The 13,159-nt window shown below is 38.5% G+C and overlaps 1 protein-coding gene across 1 annotated transcript in view; it reads left to right on the top strand.

Annotated features, from left to right (window-relative positions):
- Positions 1-13,017, top strand: part of sgk2a (serum/glucocorticoid regulated kinase 2a) — a 17,766-nt gene extending 4,749 nt beyond the window's left edge. Inside the window, exons 4-14 of the mRNA XM_008289237.1 lie at positions 497-558; positions 2,307-2,364; positions 3,073-3,156; positions 4,656-4,787; positions 7,398-7,510; positions 7,603-7,639; positions 7,710-7,796; positions 7,929-8,024; positions 9,838-9,993; positions 10,254-10,343; positions 10,994-13,017. Coding sequence (XP_008287459.1) covers positions 497-558; positions 2,307-2,364; positions 3,073-3,156; positions 4,656-4,787; positions 7,398-7,510; positions 7,603-7,639; positions 7,710-7,796; positions 7,929-8,024; positions 9,838-9,993; positions 10,254-10,343; positions 10,994-11,149 — 1,071 coding nt within the window. The 3' untranslated portion in view covers positions 11,150-13,017. The remainder of the gene's footprint in view (positions 1-496; positions 559-2,306; positions 2,365-3,072; positions 3,157-4,655; positions 4,788-7,397; positions 7,511-7,602; positions 7,640-7,709; positions 7,797-7,928; positions 8,025-9,837; positions 9,994-10,253; positions 10,344-10,993) is intronic.
- The last annotated feature ends 142 nt before the right edge of the window (positions 13,018-13,159 follow it).

The raw sequence follows: 13,159 nt of genomic DNA, 5'->3' as shown, positions 1-13,159 counted from the left end.
TGGAGATTGTGGGGTTTACACGAGGCAACGCTCACATGAAATGTCTATTTAGCTGTTGACAGTTTCATTTTGAATCCTCTGAAGAGAAGAGATTCAGAACTTACACCCCAAACTATGACGATTCATGCAAAAACCTTCCAAACCACTCAAATTTGAAAACAACAAAATCTGATTCACTGATATTAACCTGCTTGTCCTATTTGAGAAGGAGGAACATGAGCTTGTGTTAGTCCCTCTTTGTCTTATGTGATTGTTGTAATGCACTATTTTGCCTCTTTCTTATAATTCAGGTATTTAAAAATGAAACAAAAATGACATAATATCACAAACAGTGTGATTTCAGACTCATTGCTTTAATGTGAACTGTGTTGAGTGATGCTGAGTGCTACACAAGTTACTTTTAAATACCAGGAATTGGTGGTTTATGCACTGTATACTTATTTAAAGAGATATTTCCTAATTGCTGAAATGTATTTGTTTCTATCATTTTTTCCAGCTGCGGTCAACACCCTCCTCCACTCATCACGATGTCAACCTGGGACCTTCAGCAAACCCACAGTCAGTAGCTCTGCACTTATGAAATGAAATGAATGAAAATGAATGAAATGAAAAATACTTTATTTATCCCAGAAGGGAAATTCAATATTATTATTGTTGATCAGCTTGTAGCTCCCAGTCACATTAAAGAGGCAACTCTGAAGATTTTCATGATGATAAATATCTGTTAAGTCGCTATCTATCACCAAAAGAAGTAAAATGTTGATTTAACCTAATGAAATTTAAAAAGGTTTTTGTATGTTCCAGCACATTCACATTTACTGATGCATGTTTGATCACATGCACATGATAGAGAAGGTAGTTGATGTTAATGAGACAGAACCACTCCTCTGCTCTCCTGAGTGTGAAGCAGTTGTTTTATTCTCTGTCTTTGTGTTGGCGACCTCAAATTGTTATGGAGGCTTGTGTTCTGCTTTGGCCAACATGTAGCATGCAATATGCAAAATGCTGTGCAAAAAAAACCAAAATCTGCAGTATGTCAAATTTCCTGGATGTCATTTTGATTTGAGAAAAAATACCCAGTATGGATCAGATTGGTCTACTTTACATATCATGTCCCACAATGCAACATAGAGCAACGTTCACAGCAGTCGGAAAAATGGTCTCAATGGACAGAACATCTGTCCATCAGTGAAGGAGCACGAGGGAAGCTTTAGCATTGTGACTGCATAAGTGAAATGACACAGGAGACATAGGAGCAGTTTTGATATATTTTATTGAAATTATAAAGGGGAACTTCTTCCCAGCGCTGCAAGGTGGATCGGTGGTTTGCACTGCTGCCTCGCAGCTAGAAGGTCGCCGGTTTGCATCCCGGTTAGGACACCTGGGATCTTCTGTGTGAAGTCTCCATGTTCTCCCCGTGCAGCGTGGGTTCTCTCCCACAAAGTCCAAAACACATTGAGGTTAATTGGTGATTCTAAATTGTCTGTAAGTGTGAATGTGAGTGTGCTTGGTTGTCTGTCTCTCAGTGTAGCCCTGTGATAGACTGGTGACCTGTCCAGGGTGTCTCCTGCCTTCACCCTGAGTCAGCTGGGATAGACTCCAGCCCCCCGTGACCCTAGTGAGGATTAGGTGGTGTATAGATGATGGATGGATGAATTTCTTCCCAATTCAAGCAAATCCACGTGTGATGTAAAATAAAAATACCACCAGTCAGCAATTTTGATAAAAGTGCTCTGAGTTTGACTGAATGACGAATGACAATATGCTTCCAGAGATACAGAAACACCAGCAGAACCTGGTCAAACTCACGTTACATTTACAAACACTGCTGATCCTTGACCCGTCCAATCATCATAATCATATATCTGTAAATGTTCACCTTCGGGAAAATCATCAACATTCCTATTTTTCACTAAAACATGCTATTATTCACGACCATCTCACAAAAGAGGGAAACAACTCTTTAACAAACTGCAAAATGAGACGATTTAACTTTTTCATACCGCGACAGACTTTAGGTTAATCAGGAGGTTTAAAAGAGCATCTGTTTGGATGTTTGCATTTATCTCTTGTGGCCTTGATGCCTCCTTCATGAAAATCCCACAAATAGCAACTTTAAATTATTCATCGTCTGCATTTCACGTATGAAGATGTGGAGGAGAGAAAAATCCACTTCTCACCAACACATGACTTTGCTCCTTTCACTTCTTATGTGTGAGCTGCTAAACAAAGTGCTTCAGGGGTTATTGTGTAATCCTATCCTCCAAACAATGCCGTGTATTTAATAAACTACTTTCTTGTTTCAGTGCCAAACCCACTGACTTTGACTTCTTGACTGTCATTGGCAAAGGGACCTTTGGGAAGGTAACACTGAAACCTTTTTTTGTTTTTTCCTCTCAGTAGTTTCCTTGTTGTGACTCCTTCAGTTCACTTATTCACCAACAGAGACTCTTTTGTGAAAGTTTTTGGACGGAGATTAAATGACAAACTGTGCTGCAGGTATTAATGTAGGATCACATGAATTAATAGAGGCTCTTTAAGCAGCAGGGATTTTTATTGTATTGACCTTGTGAGACAAAAGAGAGAGAGCCAGAAAGCTGGAGAGCGACAGGCGGCTGTTGCTGACATTGCAGATACGGTCAGAGAGAATCTAGCTGCTGACTGCTGTCTGATCAAAATGTGCTGCCTGCTTCATGAATCATTAACTGTACAGTCCTCCGAGGCCTCTTAGAGTTACCTGAACGTCAACAGAGCAGCAAAATATTGGAAAGTAAAGCTAAAAAGAACAATAAAAAGCACTAAACTCTTAATATCATTGCTTCCCTCCTCGAAATGTTTCTGCATAAAAACAACTTCCGTGTTTCTATTTGCTGCAGAACAAGACCAGAGCTTTTTTTCTTTTTTCTTTTGTATCAACACACATCTCAGATTTCTCAGCATCATCTGTTTCCACAGATCACGTATCTGTGTTGTGTGCACTTCTTTAATGCAATGTCCTGACAGCAGCGTGTCGAGATGCTGGCTGCGACGGTGTTTACCAAACAGGCCGCTAACAAGCAAACCTTCATGCAGGTCCTGCTCGCCAAGCTCAAAGCCGACAACAAGTTCTACGCCGTCAAAGTGCTGCAGAAGAAGATCATCCTGAAGAGAAAAGAGGTGGGCTCTGCTGAACTGTTTCTGATCACAGCTGTCAACGAGACACAAAACACACACGTCAAACCACACAGTGTTGTAAAATCACCTCAAAAATGATCAAGTTTAGGGTTTTTTTTTTTACTCTGCAACCTCATTTCAAACTGAAACCTATCATTTAAATCAAAATATAACAACATATAATGGAAACATACTATATGTACCAATCAGGCTTATCAACGACAATCCATCTGCATGATGTCTGTGGTAGTAAATAATTCATTTTATCAGATCCTGACCTGATTTCTGATGCTGTGTCTGCAACAGAATGAGACGATGAAGGTGGAAAGTGTGAGAGTTATTAGTAAACAGTCTTTTATCCCAGCAAGACTATGTGAATCTTATCTAATCTGCTGCTTGCTCTGTACAAAGGACGGATTTTACAGCCTCTTAGAAAATGAACTGGGTCACTGACAACACAATGGCAATATCTGATCAAACACACGCATCCTCTTTTCACTTGGAGCGTTTTCATCTGCACGGTTTAAATTGTTTGTGAAAAAGATGTGGTCGGTCTGTTTCATTCTGCTCTTCTCCTCTTTCCTAAAGTCTAAATTAAAACATTCGACTTCCACAAACTAGGAAACAAACAAATATGTGACCTCTTCCCTCCTCCTGCTGTTACCTCTCACCTGCATCATTGTGGGTGTAGCTGTGCGTCTCCGTTTGTTTTATCGCGTTTGGTTGTTGTTTTGTTACTTTACTGCAGTTTCTATGCAAAGAATAACAAAGAATCTTGTTTTTTCTGGATTGAAATACAAATAAATCCAAGTATATTTTCTTCAATGTAAAACTTTGGTGACCTGTGTTGTCTTTAAATGAAGAGTTTATGTAAAAATGTGTAATGAAATTAACAATAAGAGCTTTTATGTGACGTAAAACCTTTGCAATGTTCTGGCAAATAACACAACTTAAGTTGTTATTATTGAAAATAATATTTTAATATTAAAATTGAAAAAAGGTGTTTGCTAAAGACAGTGAAAGTGTCTCTCTTCCTCTGAAAATAACATAAATAACTAGAATTACTTAAAATATTTATATGCATAAACAAATATTAATGAAATATCTAAACTGTAGGTGAAGAGATTTAGTTTTTAAAGTGGTAGCAGCTCATATTAGGTAAATGTAAAGCGGATGGAGCAGGAAATGATAGGAAGCCTTTCATGAACCATACGATAAATGCAGAACCTCAAAACAACTTTTTGAACTTCATGTCGTTTTGCAAAAGATCCAGGAAATCACCCAGTGAAAGCTACATTTTCCCTCTTTTAACTGATTTTTAGAACTGTTTTAGATTCCAGTTAAAGTATATTCTGTGAAAATGATGCCCATAACATGTAGCATCCAGATGCTAAGTCCCTAGTTCCTCATTTTACAGGGAATATATGAAATATTTACTTTACGGTCGTTCAGTGGTCAGACTTTTCCTGTCACCATCTGATTTCTCTCTCTTTTCTCTTTAGCAAAAGAACATCATGGCAGAGAGAAACGTGCTGCTGAAGAGTCTGAAACACCCGTTTCTGGTTGGCCTCCATTACTCCTTTCAGACCCCTGACAAGCTCTACTTTGTCCTCGACTATGTAAATGGAGGAGAGGTACGTGAATAGACACATAATTGAACCGAGAATACTTTATTTCTAAAGTAAAACGTCATTAAGATTCAGAAGCCCATTTTTCATATTCTGTTTGCACTATTCTCCTTGTTTGCACTATTTCTTATATTTATATGTACATTTTTTATTTTTTATTTTTTTTTCTGTCTCGTATATGTGTACCTCTGTGTAATGCTGCTATCAACAATGTGAATTTCTCCACTGTGAGATAAATAAAGGCATATCTTATCTTATCTTATCTTATCTTAAACTTAGATATTCGCTGTTTCAGTCATGAAATTATGTCTTTTAAAGAACAAGTGGGTGTTTTTGCTGAAAATGTTTTTTGTCATCTTTTAACCCTCTGAAAGCCAAAACAAGGGAGTTTAAAGGCATGTTGTCTTTAAAAAAATCACCAGAATGACACGATTTGTCAGAGCCAGAAACTGTAAGGATTAAAGATTTTGTGGGTTTTGAGCTTTCCGATTGATGGTCTGCTCATCTGAGACACGTCATTCAGTCTGGAAATGAAACCTAATCTAAGCTTAAAACTGTGACATTTCATCACAATCACTTCATTCTACAAAGGCAAAAATATACATTTTTTCTAAAATTATTCTGTAAAAAAGCAAACAAATAAATCTGCATCTTTGCTGCAATGTTGAAGTCATTCAAGACTCAGTTGCAACCAACAGTCATGTGCAAGAATTCAGGATATTCTCAGCTGAACTGCAGGCAGTGTTTACACAGAGCAGATAGAAGACGGGTATGGAAACAAAGGAAAAATGTAAATATTAGAATATCTATTACAGATTAGCTTTTTTTTCCTCCAGTATTGGTAACATCTGCAGGCACCTGAAAAATGTTGTGCATGTTGAGTTCAAGTTGTTTATTTGAAAGAAATGTTTTTTGTTCTATTTTTTTTTATTTTTCAGATTTTTGAGTTCTCATTAGTTTCTATAAATGTGCAGGACTTTATATTGCAGTGAACAATGAGCCCATACTAAGTAAAAAAGATGGGTTCAGATGAGTAAATGAGCCGACTCTTGTTATTGTTGTGACAGGCTGGAAGTGTGACATTGCATTTATCGTATCGTCTAAATTAAAGGTGCTGTGGTCAACATCAATAACATGAAGTGATCCCTGTCATAAATGAGGTCATCGTCAGCACGATTAGAACCATGTTGACTTTATGAACTGTTCCCTGATTTACAGTGAAATCTGTTCAGTTTATGACACAAACTGCTTTCGCTGCAGATAAATTATTTAAACGGTAAATTAGTTACATCCTCACGGAGAGGAAGCAGCAGATTTAATGTTATAAGAGACGTTCTTATTTGCAATCCTGCTGTCATCAGCTGCTCCTTTTCTTAAACATTGTCTCATTTAAAGTGCAATTCCACTAATTAATGTGTTATTTTGTCATCTTCTTTGTTAAAATTGCACAAAAGGCAAAGCAAACCCACCTGCTTCTCTATGCATTCAAAAAAAAGTATTTATTTTATTTTATTTGACCTTTATTTTAGCAGGTAAACATGTTTGAGAAGCAGTTCTCATTTGCAAACATGACCTGGCCAAGTGGCGCCAGCAGGAACAAACACACGCGTTAATTACAGACACATGAACATAACATAGAACAAAAGTAAACAAGTAAGAAGCATGGGGGTATGTGCATGTGAGAGAGAAACGATGTGCATGAAGTGTGTGTGTATAAGTATGTAAGTAAAGTCCGGCGTGGTAGGAGGGATCAGTTCTCATTGTAGTTTTGTAAACTAGTGTCAGAGTTTTGAATTTGATGCAGGCAGCAACAGGAAGCCAGTGAAGCGATCTGAACAGCGGGGTGACATGTGCTGTTTTTGGCTGGTTGAAAACCAGATGTGCTGCTGTGTTCTGGATCATCTGCAGAGGTTTGACCGTTGATGCAGGGAGGCCTGCGAGTAAGGAGTTGCAGTAGTCAATGTGTGATTTTATTAGAGCTTGTACCAGGAGTTGTGCTGTATGTTCAGACAGGAAAAGGTCTGATCTCTGGTCATAATGTTTCTGTATGTAAATGAATAATAAATCATGCATTTACACAAAATAAAGTAAGACATAGCACAGATACTTAAGATGCTGTGCTGAAGCTCAAGTGTTTTACCCAAGATCCTGGATAAAAGTATTTTACTGATAAGGTATTGTGCAGCTATTCCTGCTTCTCCTTGGACCGCTGATCTATTTATTATTGTTTTATTTTTTTGATGCTTGTCTCTTCATCCCTCGCTACTCAACTATTTCTTTTATTGTTTATTTAACAAAAGTTGAAGAAACCCGGAATCGACATTTACAATATTTTTCATGTTCAGTGACTGTACACACAATAGATATTTTCCTACTGACATGTTTAAGTATAAACACTGCCTGAAGTTCACCTGAAATTTTTTCTGTGTGACAATTGAGTCTGTAATGACTTCATGGTTCAGATTTTTAGTTTTCTCACAAAATGTGGCTCGCACACACGTAGTATTTTTGAGGTTCAGAGGGTTCAAACGTCTTCTTTAAATATAATATTAATTTCTTCCTCCATCTTCCCCACCCTTCTACTTGTCTTTTCTCTCCTTGTCCTTGTCTCTGTAGCTGTTTTTCCACCTGCAGAGAGAAAGGTGTTTCACGGAGCCCAGAGCGAGGTTCTACGCAGCCGAGGTAGCCAGCGCCATCGGCTACCTTCACTCTCTCAACATTGTTTACAGGTCAGACAGATGCTCGAGTGTTTATCTAAATACAAGGTCAGTTCACAGATAATCCACTTTGTATGCTGACGATCTGATTTTTTTCACTGCAGAGATCTGAAGCCAGAGAATATTCTTTTAGACTCTCAGGTAAGTCAGGATCCACCCCAGTTTGGTTCAATACTTTGAATTTGCAAAACTCCTTCATGTGCGTTCACAGGGTCATGTGGTGCTGACCGATTTCGGGCTGTGCAAAGAAGGTGTAGAGCCGGAAGGAACCACCTCGACCTTCTGTGGCACTCCAGAAGTGGGTCAAAAATACACAACACTAAAAGATAAAAATTCACAGTTGGCTTGCAGGTTCTAAAAGTCAGTTGCATATGGTTGATTTTCCTCTTTTTTTACATTTTGTCAGTGTATATGTTTGCTCTGTCTGCAGTACTTGGCACCAGAGGTTCTTCGTAAGGAGCCGTATGACCGAACAGTGGACTGGTGGTGTCTGGGGGCAGTGCTCTATGAGATGATCTGCAGTCTGGTACGTGTGGTTGACTGTCTGTGGTTGACTGTCAGGTTACAGAAAATCTGTCACATTTTAGGAAATATTCCTAATTCCAGTCGTTAGATAAGAAGATCAAAAAAGACGAGTACAGACTCCAAGAAGTTACCACACCCAGTCAAGAAACAATCCAACTCAACACTCCAAGTTTTTGTGATGCTGCAGGAAAGATCAGAAGTTCATTGAAACATTAGAGTTCATCGTCTTTGGATGATAATATTTAGAGATAATTTGGAAATTTAAGGTCCAAAATGGAAATTTAGCTCACATAGATGTTGTCATGTGTTGAGATGTTGGTAAAGGAAAGGTTAAGATGGACACAAAACCATGTATCTGAGATCGTTGCCATTTCCACGCAGTCAGACTTTTGTGGAGCGTTTTAATAACTTTCAATCACCACGTCCTGTAGTTTGTGCTGGCCAAATTTCAGGTGTGTATGATGTACCCCCTAGGAAGAGATAGATTTTGAAAATGGCCGAAAATGAGCAAAAATGGGCCGTAATGCTCAGCGTTTCCCCAACATGGTGGATTTCCTGTTGGGTTTACGGAAACGCACCAATGGACTTTTTGTGCGTCCCGACCGGCTACATGTGTGTATCCATTTTTGTAGCTCTAAGTCAAACGTAGCCCCGATGGGACTCTGTTGAAATATTATAGGGGGCGCAGATGAGCCGTGTTGCATTTTAGAGCTTGGAGCACGGAGACTTTTTTGTTCGTCCCAACCTTCTCCATACACCTACCAAAGTTTGTAGCTCTAGGCCAAACGTGCTTTTGACAGCAGTCTGTTGAAACTTTGAAGGGGAGCCATTTTTACACTGACATGTCCAATTCCCTTAAAATATCAAATTTTTCACCAGTACTGTTGTGTGTGGTGACTTTGGTGAGTTTTGGGGCATGTTTAGGCCCTCAAAAATGCATCTGAATGATCTGAAAAATAAAGAAAAAGAATAAGCCCAAGGGTTACAATAGGGTCCTTGCACTGTTACTGCTCAGACCCTAATTACAGCATTTAACAGGAATAGAAAATGTAAATTGTTCCCTTTTCAAGTTTTGTACAGTGCTAGAATGATTCATCTGTGTCCAAGTCTTAGCCTAAAATCATGCTATTTTATCAAAATCCTGTTCTTCTACATGTCTCATTTATAAAAAAGAAAAAGAAATCCTAAAACAAACCCTTTGCATCGACCAGATTTCGCCAAAAAATGAAAAACTCTGGTCTTTGGTGCATTCATGAACAGCCGATTGACTCGACGGCGACCAACAGTCACAGGATCAAAATTCAGAGACTTCTCGGTTGAACTGCAGGTTGTGTTTACACCGAGCAGATATCAGAAAGTATGCAAACAAACTGGTAACACCGGTGAGCACTCTGTAAAATTCTATACATGTTGATTAATTAACAAAGAAAGAAAGAAGTTTAGCTTTTGTTTATTCTTATTTTTATGGTTTATGTCATTTTAACACTGCCATACTGTGCAGCAGACATTTCTGAGTTGCTGTGACCTCCAGTGATTGTGATATTTTAACATGTACAACTTGTGCCTATTTTGCATTTATTTGTTTTTGAATTTTTGTAAATCCTTTCCTCTTTATCTGATAAACTGGACACACCTGAAGTACAACCTGTAGATCCCAGATAGTGACCACTACAGGGCTCTGGAAAAGTTACATTTTCTGTTTCATAAGTGGACAAAACAAGAGAAAACTTCAGGTTTATTTCACCTTCATGTGAAACTGTTGTGCTTCTTTCAGGACTAATCATATTTATACCCATCCCTCTTCTTTACTTCAGCCTCCGTTCTACAGCCGAGACGTTGGAGAAATGTACGATGGGATCCTCCACAAGCCGCTGCCGCTGCCTCCGGGGAAGTCTGAGGCCGTCTGCTCTCTGCTGGTCGGTCTTCTCCAGAAAGACCAGCACAGACGCCTCGGGGCCATCGCCGACTTTGTGAGTGCTAAATGAAAAGTCTTTCCACTCTTGCTGCACATCAGAACAGTCTGTTTCCCAGACGAGAAATAAGCCCAGTCTTAGAGAGAAGGTAAATGCAATATTGCTTTGAACTAAAACAACAGAACAACAGGATTGTGGACAGCTCTGCACCCGCTTACAAACATCACCTCAACTTCATGCTTCCAGTGAATTCTTTAAAGGAGAAACACAAAATGTGCTCATAACTCACATGTGACGTTCCTTTCTTTCATTTATAGTTAGAAATAAAGAACCACACGTTCTTCGCTCCAATCAACTGGGACGACCTTTACCACAAGAGAATCACTCCTCCTTACAACCCCAATGTGGTGAGTTGTTTCCTGTCCGTAAGCTTGTACATATTAAAGCTATTCAACAATCATTTACTTTACCTTGAAGGTTCTTTTTAACTTGAATCATATTTTCCAGTGGGATCAGCCAACGAAGCTCTCCCTCAAATCTTAATATATTTTCATAAAGCTCTTTATCCTCTCTTTCATTATTATTTACTCACCGTTTAATTCCCGTGAATCCCTTTGACGGAGTCATTTTGAAGCGGAAATCTTTTCTTCGTTGGGCCAGCCACGGTGGAATCGCCACTCTTAATCGAATATACAAACTAGAAAATGTTTGCATGTTGTTCTTTATGCGTTTGACTAAAAACGCAAGAAACATTAGTTATTATCAACCTATCATCACTATTAATAACAGTATTATAACATTGAAAATACGTGTTGTTGCCAGATACCAATGTGAGTTCAATTTGAATTAATTTGACCTTTCAAACTTGATTCTTGGAAATGTTTTGCAAAAAAACCCAAACTTTGACAAAGTCTTTAGTCAAACATTTAAGATGGCTATTCATTGTGATATATAGTGGATGTATGTAATCGTGCATCATCATATTCAGTAGACCTTGTTATAAATTATACATAATATACATTTTTATTATACACAAACACTTGTTTTAATCTTTCAGGAAGGTCCAGCTGACACTCAGCATATTGATCCGGAGTTCACCAGAGAAATGGTTCCCGGCTCGGTCAGTCGGACCCCAGAATTCAACGCCGGCACCAGCGCCAACAACACCTTCAACGGCTTCTCCTTTGTCGCCACTGAGGACAGTTTTCTGTGAGACGCAAACGTCCCGTCAAACAGATCACAGAACCGACTGTTTTGGTGACTGCTGGTGTCGACTGAGGTGATCGCGACTCTCTTAAGCTACGATTTCATCAAAATAAGAGATGGTCTTGTGATGCTGCAGGAATCCCAGGTGGATTCTGCAGGGATGTTCAGGATGTTATCTTGAGGGTGTAGCAGAAAGAGGGTGTGCCTGAAATGGAGACTTTTAAAGTTAAAATATGTAAAACTTCTTGACTGGAAGTCCTGTGTTTGTTTTTTTAGAGATGTAACAGAGATGATAGCAAAAATGCACTCGGAGCATCTTTAAGATGTTACGGAGAGAGTCTTTATTCCACTGTAGAACAAGTGAGGCTGGATTTATGCAAAATATGTGTGTTCTTTTATACACAGACTTTATTATGTTGTGTCTGTTAAAAAGATAAAGAAAACACAACACTGTGTTTCTGTGTACATCCACGCCTTGTGTTGTCTGTCTCCCTGATCCCATCCTCACAGAGAGCAGATCTGGATGAACATATTTCTTAGATCAACACAAACATCATAAGCTGTGGGTTCACCAGTGATTTCAATGAAAAAACAAAAGAAGAAAACATTTAAAAGAAAGATGATTTTCGCAGACTTACCAACTAGATGAGGCTGGTGAACAAGTCCAGTGCTTTCACTGCAGTGCTTTTGTTTTATAGCACCAGTACAAGCTTTTGTCACATCTGTATGATATGTTAAAGACAATCCATTACTGAGATGACTGCCGCTCTTTACCTGTTTTCACACTGGTGGGCATTCCTGTGCAGCACCAATCTCCCAGACACTCCTTTATAGCTGTAGTTATTAAGCACATGAAGTACGTGGCATCAGCTTTTGTCACCATAAACAACAACATATTTCATTGTGAGCTTCCAAATAGCTTTTCTGTCTTAAAATCTAAAGACAAATCTCAAACCAAAGACAAAAAAGGAGGAGAAAAATGCTAATAATAATATTATTACCAATAATACTGCACTGTGAGAAACCTGGCTGGTGTGAAACAGTGGATAAAGTCATCACAGCAGTGGTTTGTTCGTTAATGTATAAATTAATGTGCTTATAATGCAAAAAAGGCTCCATGTAGCATTTTTTTTTTTAAATGACAGTCGACTACACAGCATATTAAGGTTGTTTATTATGTGGATTATAGCTTTGTTGTCTGTTGTGGCTGAGGAAAAGTCTTTTGTTTTAGATTTATTTAGTCTGTAGATAGCATATTTTGTTCATTAGTTTATGTAAGAGCTCATGTCATTATGAAAATACTGTATTCACTGCCAGTGTTGCAGCTTTGCAATAAGATTCCATCAGTGATTATCCATGAAGTGCCTCACTGCCAGGAAATGAAGTTATGGGTAATACAGTTTAAAGATGTCCTTGTGTTCTCATGTCTTTTCTCAAGTTTTGTTGGTGCACTTCATTAGCAAACAAGCAAAAAATGTCATATTTCTGAATATAGCATGCAGCTATTTACCACCTTAAAACCTGGCATTGTTGTAAAATACAGCTAAAGAAACACTGATTTTCTGGAACAACTTTGATTTCTTCCTTCAAACGGTCTGAAGTTTGATCCTCCTCGTTCACCGTTCAAGTGTAACCCAGTGTGCCAAGCTGCTATTCCCCCGACTGATCCTGTAAATAGAGAGGCTGACGTTATGACTGTGGAGTCACACTACCAGCAGCAGCAGCGTCATAGTGGAGTGACGCCACCCGTAGCAAAAATCTACATATATGTGTGTGTGTGTGTGTGTGTACATAAAAACCTGTTTATAAATCAAACAACTGTCAAAACATTTACATGCTGTTCTGGATGGACCATTAAACTTGTGCACAAAAGAAGCAGTGTTTTTGGTGGTCAACGTCAGTCGCTGCGTAGAAATGTTACAGGTTTTAGAAAATCACTGCAGACATAGATAGTAAACTAACAGATAAAATTAAGTAATTGTTGGGATTTTGATTTTTTATTTTAAAGATATTGGGT

Source organism: Stegastes partitus, unplaced genomic scaffold (genome assembly GCF_000690725.1).
Source record: "Stegastes partitus isolate 25-593 unplaced genomic scaffold, Stegastes_partitus-1.0.2 Scaffold601, whole genome shotgun sequence".
Lineage (NCBI taxonomy): Eukaryota > Metazoa > Chordata > Actinopteri > Pomacentridae > Stegastes > Stegastes partitus.
The sequence above is the reverse complement of the archived record's forward strand: the minus strand, read 5'-3'. Positions and strand labels throughout refer to the sequence as shown.